At 31.8% G+C, this 13,598-nt stretch overlaps 2 protein-coding genes across 3 annotated transcripts in view; both read right to left on the bottom strand.

Annotated features, from left to right (window-relative positions):
- LOC122628851 (rap1 GTPase-activating protein 1-like) overlaps positions 1 to 8,630 on the bottom strand; it is a 119,643-nt gene extending 111,013 nt beyond the window's left edge. Inside the window, exon 1 of the mRNA XM_043811590.1 lies at positions 7,786 to 8,630. Coding sequence (XP_043667525.1) covers positions 7,786 to 8,174 — 389 coding nt within the window. The 5' untranslated portion in view covers positions 8,175 to 8,630. The remainder of the gene's footprint in view (positions 1 to 7,785) is intronic.
- Positions 8,631 to 8,760: 130 nt separating this feature from the next.
- Positions 8,761 to 12,048, bottom strand: LOC122628855 (cytochrome c). 2 transcript variants are annotated; one of them, XM_043811603.1, is made up of 5 exons: positions 11,891 to 12,026; positions 10,061 to 10,191; positions 9,830 to 9,882; positions 9,468 to 9,609; positions 8,761 to 9,389 (listed from the first exon to the last, which is right to left on the bottom strand). In XM_043811603.1, exons 3-5 carry the CDS (start codon positions 9,866 to 9,868, stop codon positions 9,244 to 9,246), a joined length of 327 nt encoding a protein of 108 aa, XP_043667538.1. In that variant the 5' UTR covers positions 9,869 to 9,882; positions 10,061 to 10,191; positions 11,891 to 12,026; the 3' UTR covers positions 8,761 to 9,243. The 2 variants fall into 2 exon arrangements, with proteins under 2 accessions (XP_043667538.1, XP_043667537.1); XM_043811602.1 differs by lacking the exon at positions 10,061 to 10,191 and having other exon boundaries at positions 11,891 to 12,048.
- Positions 12,049 to 13,598: the final 1,550 nt, after the last annotated feature.

Raw genomic sequence — 13,598 nt, 5'->3', positions numbered from 1 at the left:
TAATCAACGCTAATCAACGACTGCGATCGATCAATCAACGAACCGAGAATTTCTGACTGATCTTTTTTCTATTTATATCCGTTACAACAAGAGTAATCGTGTTACTCCGTGTTCAACAGTAACAGTGCTGGATAGTGATAGTAATAGTAGTAGTAGTAGTAGTAGTAATAGTAATAGTGTAGTAATAGTATTACTATAGTAGTAGTAATAATAGTGGTAATAGTAGTAGTAGGCGTGATCGTAACTAGTACACCGCCCGTGGCTGTTAACACGTAATTGCGTAACGCACTACGATCGAGCTACGGTCATCCCTACGTCGAAGATTTCGCCCTAGAGAAGAAAATAAAGTGAAGATAGAAAAAAGATGTTAGAGAATCAAAAGTAACGATTAGAAGAGGGTGAAGACTAGGGTGGAATGTAGTAGGGTGGGAATGGGGAGGGGGCAAGGATACATCGGCTGAAATCGCGACGCGACACGTTAAAAATCTTTTTTCTCACTCTCTCTCTCTCTCTCTCTCTCTCTATTTCTTACACATTCTCTCTCTCTCTCTCTCTCTCTCGCTCTTTCTTTCTCTCTTTATCTCTTTCTATCTATCTGTCGCTCTCGTTACATCTTCGTTAAAACTCTGTTTTGTTAAAATATCTCTAAATACGACCCTAAAAACTCGATAGGATCGTGACAAAGTGTATATCGGCTGACAATTATTGCCGCAGCTGCTACTGCTGTTGCTGTTGCTGCTGCTGCTGCTGCTGCTGCTGCTGCTATGGCTGCTATGGCTGCTGCTGCTACTGCTGCTGCTGCGACGTCACGTAAGCCGATTCGTTTCTAGCAGCCAACCTGATGTAACATCGAGGCCAACCGAAAGACACGCATCCAGGCAAACATGCCGCTCGACGGTGAGCGACAAATCGTCCTTCTAGCGAGCGAACTCGACGATGAAGAACCGTTGTTTTTCGGATTATCCATCGACGCCATTGAGCTACGTTGATTAGCTTCGCGAGTCGGTGTCAATTCGACCGAGCCAACCTCACTCTCCGACTTTCTTTCCTTTTGCTGCTGCTGCTGCGGCGAGTACTTCATACCTGAAGCGGAAGAAGCGATTTAACGGCCGTTCCGAACGTCCTTACACGGTTATTATTATCTCTCTCTCTCTCTGTCTCTGTCTCTGTCTCTCTCTCTCTCTCTCTCTTTATCTATCTATTTATCTATCTACCTATCTATCTATCTTCGTGTCTCTTTGTGTCTGTGTGTTTGACTATGTGTGTATAATTTGCACTCTTCACCCAGCAACTGTATTGACGCAAGTGTATTGGCGTCATTGAAATTTTCGAGCCTAGACTATCGTACTTTCTAATTATAATTCTCTGATCTATTTTTTACATCTACAATATAAATATGTATATAAAGGGAAAAGAGATAAATTCGATGAAGGATTCAACGTAGTAACATTTAAGCACCTCGTTGTTGAACGTTTCCTCCTTTCTCTTAATCTTCTCTCTTTCTCTCTCTCTCTCTCTCTCTCTTTCTTTTTCTTTCACTCTCGATGAACTTAATCTCTCTATTTACTTGTATTTACTTCACGATCACGGAAATACGAAAAGTCACGAATCGTTTTGATTTGTCGGCTTGAATAAAATAATAATAGTTATTTCCATCTAACGATCCGAGAAAATTTCCCTCGAAAATGGTTGCTCGTATTAAAAATACATCGAATCGTAGAGGGTTAAGATAATCGATATTACAGTAGGTAATGTCAGGTACATATGTACTTACGTATTTACGTACTTAGTTATTTAGATGCGATGACAGATAAAACGGGAAAAAAAAAAAGAAAAAGGAAAAACGAAAAAGGAAAAGAATGAAAGAAAAGAATGAAAGAAAAAATGAAAAGAAAAGAAAAAAAAAAGACCATTCCCATAAACGGGTCATTTCTCGACTTAACATTTTCATTGAAAATGCAAAAATTTTCAATTAAAAGAAAACTACGTAATAACGAAAGTTTCGAGATCATTACTTTCAAATGTCATTAGTTGGGTTAAGTAATTAACAACGATTTCCAAGCATTGTTTTACTTTTTAAAAAGAACATCTAACCAACGTCTCGAGTATCTAACTATTTTGCGATCTATTTTGTAATCCTATTATAATCTGACATACTAACGAGATTTTCTCACGTGTCGTTGTATTACCTTTTCTTTTTCTTTGTTTTCTTTTCCATTTTTTTTTCTTTTTTGTTTACTCTCTTTCTCTCTCTTCAACATCGCGAATCTAATCGTTCGTATCTTAGATCGAAGAAAATAGAATACGCGTTTTATTTGTTAAAACCAAAAAATCCACGAGTTAATCACACTTTACATTACGTTCGTAAGCCTAATCGTCGGGAGATTTTCTTTCAATTGAAATTCCTACGAAACTATCGATCTTCTTCACGAAATGTCCTTCCTTCCTTCCTTCCTTCCTTTTATTATTTTCTTTTCTATTTCTTTTTTTTTTTTTTTTTTTTTTATTCGAACAACGTGTCTTGTTTCACCCTCGACTTTGTTTATCCATACGTATGTATAATATGTACTTTAAATACATAGGTACGTGTATTACCGGACGCTCATTCGGTCAAGGTCGACGCGAATAACGCGTTATGAAATGATACGACGACTCTTGGCGGCAAATAAAAGAAAAAAAAAAAAAAAAAAGAAAAGAAAAAATACATAAATAAACAATGAAAGAAATCCGACACTTTGAACTATCGTATATCGAGTTTCAAAAGTTACAAAAGATAATAAATAGAAGGGACAAAATTAATTAAACAAAAAAATGTCATATTATTATTGGCAAAACTATTACAAGAAACAACTGAGAATTTAGATCAAGAATGAGATTAAAATAAATAAATATAAATATTGCTATAATAATTTTGTACGATGAGCAAATTCATTTCGTTTTATAATGTCGAAAGAGACGGTATTCCCGTTTTCTAGATTCCTATCCTGTGTATCGAGTTACGAAAGTTACGAAAGATAGAAGGGACAAAATTAATTAAACAAAAAATCTCATTATTATTGCAAGAACGATTGCAAGAAACAACTGTGAATTTTAAATCAAGAATGAAACTAAAATAAATAGATATAAATATTGCTATAATAATTTCGTGCGATGAGTAAATTCATTTCGTTTTATAATATCGAAAGAGACGGTATTTCTATTCCGTGTATTAACTTTCAAAAGTTACGAAGAATAATAAATAAAAGGGACAAAATTAATTGAACAAAAAAATGTCGTATTATTATTGGCAAAACTTTTACAAGAAACAACTGAGAATATGAATCAAGAATGAGACTAAAATAAATAAACATAAATATCGCTATAATAATTTCGTAAGATGAGCAAATTCATTTTATTTTATAATGACGAAAAAGACGGTATTCCCGTTTTTTAGATTCCTATCCTGTGTATCGAGTTACGAAAGTTACGAAAGATAGAAGGGACAAAATTAATTAAACAAAAAAATGTCGTATTATTATTGCGAGAACGATTATAAGAAAATCTAAGAATTTGGATCAAGAATGAGATTAAAATAAATAAATATAAATATTACCATAATAATAATTTCGTTTGATCAGTAAATTTATTTCGTTTTATAATGTCGAAAGAGACGGTATTCCCGTTTCCTGGATTCCAGTCGCGTAGGTGTACTTTGGTGGGCGTTTCGAATCGCGCTGATCGCGTTCCCGAAGCGCACGCGCCTCTTTCGGTCAGCTGATTCCCTAGACCTACTTTTTGCCCGATGATGCAGGCTACGTATGTATACGTATATATATATATATACATATTATATATATATATATATACACACACATATCTATACATATATATATATAGAGAGAGAGAGAAAAGAAGGGGAATAGTAGGAAAAGGGAGACGACTGGTGGTAATACGTACATACGTGATTTTTGTATGTCACTATATATCTACTAAGTATGTATGTATGTATGAATGTATCTCTGCGCGTGGACTGGGAATCGGCCTGCCCTAAATTTCGTTCGTTGCTCGAGGCCATTTCTTCTTTACTCGATAATATCAAATCCGTGTGTTTGCTATCAGTTAAATGAATTTTGTATTACCGTTTTAGAAAAGAAAAAAAAAAGAAGAGAGAGAGAGAGAGAGAGAGAGAGAGAGAAAGATAAAATGCTACGAATATAAATACATGTGAGGAGATTTGAATTTCGCGCGGTTTTTTTTTACTTTCTTTTCTTCTTTTTGCTTTTTTATTTATTTATTTATTTATTTTTTTTTTTTTAAGAGATAATAAAAAAGCAAAATGAACGACGAATGGTTTCCTTTTTCGTTTGTCTCCGACGAACATTTCGGACGGACATCAATGATAATTATTATTATCATATTATCAATTATTTTATATTTAAAAGAGGAAAAATGTTCGAACATATACGAGAGTATTCGAGAGTGATCGAAAGTGTGTATGTATCATGTATAATAATTTGAATTAAAATATAAAAATCGAAACACGCGCGATGCATTTTTGTCACGGTCTATGAAAGATGCAATTACAGGAACGAGCAATTGCCCGCGCAAGGGCAGCGACGCGACACGCACGACGATTATATACGTTAAAACGTTACCTTCGTTGATCAACGTATATGTATATATGTATATATATATATATATACACACACATACGTTCGTTCAGTTTATCGTCAAATAAGTCAATGACGTTTGGCATAAGTTATTCGAGTCTATATAAAATCTACTGGACGTATCTATCTGCATTAACGAAAAAAAAAAAAGATCTACGTCAAATAAATTTGAAATTATCAATGAAAATGGAAGTCAAGGAAAGTCGATTAAATCACAAAGGTATTTTAAAAATAATTACTTAGCGGATGAATTAAGCGGGTATCCGAATGACATAAATGGAAGAGTCCAACATCGAGAATAAAAGAAAGAAGTTCCATTTTGGAATAGATAGAAATCGATCACTGTCAGCCTCGAGAATGATTATATTCATTATTATTATTATTAGTATTATTATTAGAATCGTCTAGGCTCTCTGAAAGTTCAATGTACATATATATGAATATATGTATGTACGTGTCCATGTATGTACATTATATCTAACGTGCTTTAAAAAAAAAAAAAAAAAAAAAAAGAAGAAGAAGAAGAAGAAGAGAAGCAAAAAAGAAGATCTCTCTTCGGTCTTTTCGAGAGAAGATTAAAAGATAGGAAAAAAAGAGACAGATCAAAAAAGAGAAAAGAAAAGTAAAAAAGAAATAATAAAAAGGGAAAAGAAACAAAAAATGAAATAGAAAAAGAGAGAGAGAGAGAGAGAGAGAGAGAGAGAGAGAAATGAGAAGAAAAGAAATGAAAGAAGTGAAAAGAAAAGAAAAAGAAAAGAAAAAGAAAAAGAAAAAGAAAAGAAAAGAATATTCGCGGCTTACCTGTTGTGTGCGTACGTGTATTTTCGATTAAATTCCTAGTCGCTCGCTAGAGGAGAACTCTCGTAGCAAAGCCCGTTCTACACTGCTCCGAAGCGCTTCGTGTAGTGTGCTTTGTGCGAAGAGAGGAGTTGCGCTCTTGGTACGCGAAAAGAAAGAAAGAGAGAGAGAGAGAGAGAACCGACCTGGTGGGAACGCGTTCCGCAGCGCCGCTTTCCGCAGCGCCGGCGCTGCATCGACCCGATATCTTCCCTCTCGTTTTCCTGCGCGAAGGATTGCTACCTCTTCTTCGACGATTCATTTATACCTCCATACTGATTCGATACCCACATATACATCACATTTATTATATGTATATATATATATATATATATGTATGTGTTGTATATATGTTGTATATATATATATTGTATGTAGATATGTATATGTATGTGTGTACATGTATGTATGTATGTATGTATGTATGTATGTATGTATGTATGTATGTATGATGTGTGTGATATGTATGTATATGTTATATTGTTCAATTATATTTATTTGAATCTGTCGAAAATGTTTAACTTGAAATAACAAGTTTTAAGTTAAAGTCTACTTAAATATTAACAGATAATCGTTGAAAAGTTTAGATTTATTTTAATGTCACATGACAAATGTTGAAAAGTTTAGATCTAATTAGATCTAACTAGAGAATGTTACGTGATGAAGCGTTGAAAACTGGAGATTCGTTCGTATATTATATTAGATTTGACGTATTTGAGAATCGTTCTGAATATCATATGATCAATGTCAAATTTTTGTGATTTACTTGAGCATCACGTGATGAATGTTGAAAAGTTTAGATCTAATTAGATCTAATAAAGAATGTCAGCTGACAAATATTGAAAACTTGAATATTATGAAAACATCCACTTGGATATTATGTGACAATGTTTGATGTATTTGAGAATCGTTTTAAATATCACATGATCAATGTCAAATTTTTGTGATCTATTTGAGTATTATGTGATAAACGTTGAATAGTTTAGGTCTAATTAAATCTAATGGTAGAATGTCACGTGACAAAGGTTGAAAACTATAGATCCACTTGAATATTATGTGACAACGTTTGACGTATTTAAGCTCGATCTTAAATATCACGTAATAAATGTCAAATTTTTATGATCTAGTTGAATATTACGTGACAAATATTGGTAATTTGTCATGCTACTTGAATTATATATATATAATATATAATATATAATATATAATATATAATATATAATATATAATATATAATATATAATATATAATATATAATATATAATATATAATATATAATATATAATATATAATATATAATATATAATATATAATATATAATATATAATATATAATATATAATATATAATATATAATATATAATATATAATTTCATGTCTACTCGATGCGTGACAATATAAAAGTGAAATCTAGAAATCAGTTTGAATATCATGCGATTAATATAAAAGAAATACAATTTCGATGGAAACTCTGATAAATTATAGATTTCTTCTTCTTATCAGTATTATTCATGAAATAGGTATAGCAAATAATCAGAATATAATATTCTTACGATCGATACGCAATCTTCCCTCTACTTTCGATTTCCAACGACACATATATGCGATATAAACATCGTCAAAGAGGGTTTTCTCTCGTATGAGCTTAATCTCAATGAAGCTAACGGCTAGTAGTTAACAGCCAACAGCAGCTAATATCAGCAGCAACAGCAGCAGCAACAGCAGTAGGTTGGCCTGTTAAAGACGCGATAAAAGTCTTTCTCCGATAACCCAGTAATCGGTAATCGACTATATTTCCAGCCTTTAGAATCTTTCTTCTTAATTATTTCCATGACATAAGTATGACAGAATCCTAAACGCTTGGATTCACAAGATAAATAAAAAAAAAAAAGAAGAAGAAGAAAAGAGAAATAAATGTGTAAAGAGAGTTCCTTCGACATATGAAAAGTAATTTCGAGTTGTTAATCATTTCTTATGATTATTATCGTTCGAAAAAATGAATGAAATAAATTATATCACGAGGGAAAAATCGAAACGACGTTAACGTCCTTTTCAATTTCCATTTGTATCTTGGCGTGTTGCGATTAGTCAAGATTTATAGTTCTTCCTTTTTTTTTTTCTTTCGCATTTCAATAATACTATTATATTTCAAATAGAAACAGTTATAGTTGAAACGACTTAATTCGTAATCGTTTGAACGTAGACAAAAAATGTGAATTTTTCTTTTTATTTTATTTTATTTTATTTTTTTTTTCTAAACGAAATTAAAGAATTATAATTAAGAGATTGAATTTACTTACCCCGTAGAGTCCCATATTGGAGAGTAACAATTTTTCGGACTGCTAGGACTCATTCCTGGTGAGTCTGAAAATGTTTCGTTCGTCGACGATTTTATGGATGAAGATAAGGAAATTCCGCTTTCGGAGGATCGCGAAGAAGATGTACTGCCTTTGTTCTTGAAGGAATGAATATGCCAAGAGTGTCTCGGTTTGACGACAGGACTCAAACACCGGTTAGGACTTAATCTCTGAGAATCGAAAGAACTCGAAGGACTTTTAGGACTACGTAGAGCGTTTGAACTGAAGACGCGAGTCAAGTGAAGTTTCAACGACATTTTTTCTTTTTTTCGTAAAACGCAAGAGACATTGTCCTTCGAATTATCCGCGGATGACGAAGGATCACTCTCCATGATGGATCGATGAAATTCAAGATTTTTCCTTTTTTTAAAAAAATATGAGCACGCGCTTTATCATAACACGACTACAAGTTACAACGAAATGAAGCATTTTTGCCTAGTAAAAGATTTAATCTAACCAATTCGTGTAAACCAAGATCGGTTTCCTACCACTTTAACCGCATCCTTCCTTGTTCGTGTTTTATCGTTCGAAAGATATCGTTAAATAGTCGCCATAACAGTCTTATTAAAAAAACTCGAAATGATCACGACGTAGTTGTTAATCCAAAGTATATTCGCATCGATCATTTCTTCTTTGGTAAAAGCAACCCTTTGCAAGGCCAATCAATCAATATTTTAATATTGATCACTTAATCAGTAGCTGCAAAACATTTTTACGATACCTCGTTGTATGAAAATTAAAAGAAAAAAAAAGATGTTATCTTATCGAAGAAAAGATCTATTAATGATCACGTGTCTCAGCGAAGTAACGATTTATCGTACTTCATCCTATTACTAACGTCGATGTAGCTACGCCCTATCAAGTGCAAGGGGTTAATTAAAACGACATTTGTAAAAAAAAAAAAAAAATTAAAGAGCATTACGAATTTATCATCGAATCTGTATTCTGACGGTGGTACGTTGTACAGAGAAGACAAACGTTAGTCGAATGATTCGATCGGTACAATGATAATAAATAATTACGGTGTAGGATTATCTAATGGCTCAGCCATTCGTGACACGAACACCGGAATATCTTCGTAGATGAAGAAATGGGGCAAGTACTAGCCAAGCCTCTTTGTCAATGTACATAGTTACAACACTGTATACCTACTTATTAACAATAATAACAATTCGTCACTATCTGAATATCGAGAAAACGCTTTTCTTTTTCTTTCTTTCTTTCTTTTTTTTTTTTTTTTTAGTGGCAGAAGGAGGAGAGTCATTTAAAATGAGTTTTGATGAAATGTGAGATAAACGTACGCAAGAATGAAGATGATAATCGTACTAAGATATCTTGCGTGACATTCAACCCGCATGAGAATTCGTGCTGCTTCACCACCTTCGATATCGCACAGCGACTTTACTTCGATGCTTGTTCTAAATAAGCTATTAAATCTCCACGCTCTTGTGCTTTCTTCAAACCGGCGAACACCATTTTCGTGCCGGGAATGTATTTCTTTGGATTTTCCAAATATTCGAACAACGTATCCTTGTTCCAAGTGATGCCTGAAAAAATAAATACGATTACAAGTAAAAGGTTAGATATATAAACGGAATAAAATTGAAAATGTTAAACGTATGTACCTTTAGCCTTGTTAGCATCCGTGTACGCATAACCGGGCGCTTGGCCAGTTTTCCTACCGATCAGACCGTGTAAATTAGGACCCACTTTATGTTTGCCACCAGCTTCTATCGTGTGACATTGTGAACATTTCTGTACGAAGAGCTAAAAATATCGTAATCGGTATGATCAACAATTCTTTGTGAATAAATAATACTAATTATATATAACAAATATATACAATTATAATATATATATATATAATATTAATTATAATAAAATTTTAATTAATTTAATTATAATAAAAAAAATATATACAAATGAATAAAAATAATAATATGTAATATATTTTTTATTTATATAAATATATATTTTCACATCTCACCTTCTTTCCCTTTTCTGGATCACCTGCTGGTACACCCATAGTTCCTGCTTCGACTAAAACGATAAAAGTAATAATAACGATTAAAATAATTCCAAATAAAAGTTCTAAACGATTTATAAATAATCGCGATGATAATTCTCGACAGTGTATTACGTGTTATCTCATAGTCTATGTAAATTTATAGACTACTTATACTCTACTACTATATATATATATATGTATATGTATTACGTATTCGTGATCGTGACGTAGTAGTTACGTAGAAAGATGGTTGAGGAAATCATTGACGCCTGCGTCATCAAAAGGCGTCTGCTCTCAACGAATTTTATCACGAGTACGATTATTCGAAGCATCGAATCATTCTGTAATAATCATTTATCATTTATAAAACGCAAAAGAATCTAATTAAAAAAAAAAAAAAAAATAAATAATAAAAAATAAAAAAAAATAATAAATAAATAAATAAATACATAAAAATTAAAAAAAGAAAAAAAGAGAGATAAAAAAATAACGATTCATTCTTTGTTCGTTTTCAAATGTTTCGTTCTTATTGCGAAATGAAATCGCACGATCATGCGAAAATGGAGGCGAGCCAAATTTGGCGCTCTGTTAAACGAGCGAAGAAAAAAGAAACATGGCGACCACTACTATCGTCGTAATATTGTTTGATAAGTCATTCTATTTGTTTGTTTGTCTTTTTTTTTTCTTCTTCCTTCTTTCATTCACTTTGATTCATTCAAAAAGAAAAAAAGAAATACGATTAATCACGTGAATTACGATATCACATGTTATATGAGTAAACGTACACTCACGTACACAAACGTACTACTCATGTACATGGATATGTATATGATTTATTACACACGTTTCTTTTATGTTTCTTAAACTAATTATTATATTTCGATTTAAAAAAAAAAAAAAAAAAAAAAAAGGGCGGTTAAAAAATGTCGACATATTTAATAAATCGATGCGCTTGCGCTCGCACGTCCTTTTTGCGTTATCGACAAAATATACAAGGGTTCAATCGCAGGTGACTCGATTAGAGTAGATTCGATGATCATAAAGAAAGAAAAAGAAAAATAATAAAAATCGAGATTCCATTGTGTAAATAAAAATGCTTATCGGAAAAATAACGAGCAGAGATTGTCGATCCTTGACAGATAAGGAAAATAGAGAAAAAGTCAATATTACTTGTTCTTAATATTTATAATAGCTTTTAAATCTTTAAATCGATCATGATTATTAATTTTATATATATATATATATATATATATATATATATATATATATGAAATTAATGTGTGTGTGTGTGTTTGATAATAAGTGGAATAAAATTTGTTATCAATTTTTTCTCTTGTAACTTTATCGACGATATATAACCTTATGGAAAACTTTTCACGTAATATTATCGTTTCGTAATAAAAACGTCCAAATGTATAAAATAGATTATGTTTCTTAACGATATATATATATATACTTTAGAGCATAGTACTCTTTATATCTCTCTTTTACGTCAGTTTATAAGCGAAATGATGATGAAAATATTTCAAATGCCCTGTAAGAATGATAGAGTCGGAAGGGTGAAATAAAAGTGTATCGAGGGTCAATAAAAACGAACAAACCTAAAGGCAAAAATGAAGTACACTAGGGCACTGGCTCAGGGCCGATTATATAACTTGAATCTTCTTTATATGTATAACATATATATATATATATATATACCACGCATATATGTACGCATGTATATATGTATACGTATGTAATTATATATGTTTGACAAAGAAGATACGTAACACTTCGTACATTCGATGAATTCGAAATAGCAAGAGTTTGAAGAATGGCGTCAGTTATGTATTTCGTATATTCACAAGCAAAGTGCACGTGGTAATATATCATGGCAAAAAGTACGAATTTTTATGTATTTCATTGATATTAATGTCGCGAAAAAAATTCTATTGGAAATCATTTTGACAAAAGGCATACGATGATACGTAGAACGTCTGTCAATCGATCGAATGAAATCCACTCTAATGATTAAAGAAAATTATTTATTTCACTTACTTTGTTAGATACGCTCGTGCCTCTTCAGTAACAGAGAAGGACGTGAATCAACCGTTCGCTGACCGCGAATAGATGCTTCGATCGATGAATAAACCACTAGTGATATGTCCGAGCTTGTGTTCCAAGGTATTTCAATGGCTGACGCAACAGTATATTTAGGACGTGTTACGAAACTGTGTTCATAGATGTCGTCTTGGTTGTCACGTGAACGATTATTGGTGGATCGTCCAGCGCGAGATAAAAGTCATTTCAAAAAAAGAAAATGTTTCTTTTATTTGGAAATTATTTTAAAAGATTGAAAAGAAAAAGAAAACACATAAAATCTTATATTTACAAAAATAATTTGTTCCGATTAATAATTTGTTTCGCTTACGTTCATTTTTTTTTTTTTATCTCTTTTCTTCTTTATATCGTCTTCCAAGTTTTACGCGAACGCGAATTTGTCGACATTTTTCTTTTGTATGATTTGTCAATACCAAGTTGAGTATTATTCTTTAAGACCTTCATACACGTGCCGACGTAAGACGAATACGTAATCAGTACTACGTAAGTGGTATGACATCTGACTAACGAAATCACAAAATTCGACCAATCACAGTAATCGTCAAAGAAATTGCGCGAAAATGCAATTCTTATGTGTCAAGTGTTGTTTGTTACATCCCATCGTTTTTTTTTTGTTTTTATTATTATATTTTTATTCTATTAAAACACAGAATACAATGCTCTTGATAATTTCAATCGTAATATATGGACATATAACCTCAAAATCTCTATGCTTTTACTACATTGCATTTATAAAATTCGAAATAACGAAATTAAATTATAAATGTGAAAAGATATGTGATTGGTTGTACGTAAGACTTTTAACTGTGAAAATTTCATCTTTATGACATTTTTCGTTACTATGGTTTACGTCGAAAAATGTAAAGGCAGAATAGTCGAATCTGATTGGTGGATTTCCTTACAGTTTACTTATTACGTCTTAGGTCTTACGTCGATTCATGCGTAAAAGCCTTTAAGAGAATTCTCTTTCTATACGTTTGCAAGGATTTATATTATAAATTCTCATGGTCATGATTCTTATCCAATTTTAATAATAAAAGGCTCAGAGAAATTCGAGAGACAAAGATTCTCTGCACATGACGATCTCATGATGAACTCCGATTATTGAAAAATGTTATTTTCTTTGCGAAAGTCACGTCTAAAGATAGGTTATAGTTTCTTTTAAAAATCTGAAACAATTATCTCCTATAAAAAATCTTTATTCTTCGAATAAGTCATTGATCGTCACGACCTTGTTACCTCATTTTCCTTTTCGAATTCTTGAAAAATTTTGAAAAAATCCAAGTTTTTATAATTCCATTAGCCAAAGTTCATTGGTATTTTACAATTAGTTAAACTTTCATCAAATTTTAGTAATAATTTTTTCTTCAATAATTTTGTTTAACATATCTTTTCTCGTTTGTATAAATTCACATATGCACATACATATATATATATATATATCTATATAGAATCGCGATTACAACGTATAATAAATATAATAAGAGAAATGATCTCCATTTGTCACTTACTGTGTATAATACGTTATCTCCTCATAACTATGCAAGTATCATCGATAACCAATGACGTAATGTACGATACCACAAATTTATTGTTATATATTTGTATACCACCTTTTTGTTTCGTCAGTAACATGATAAAATAA

Source organism: Vespula pensylvanica, chromosome 4, assembly GCF_014466175.1.
Source record: "Vespula pensylvanica isolate Volc-1 chromosome 4, ASM1446617v1, whole genome shotgun sequence".
Taxonomy (NCBI): Eukaryota; Metazoa; Arthropoda; class Insecta; order Hymenoptera; family Vespidae; genus Vespula; species Vespula pensylvanica.
Note: the sequence above shows the minus strand (reverse complement) of the source record. Positions and strands in the feature narration are given on the sequence as shown.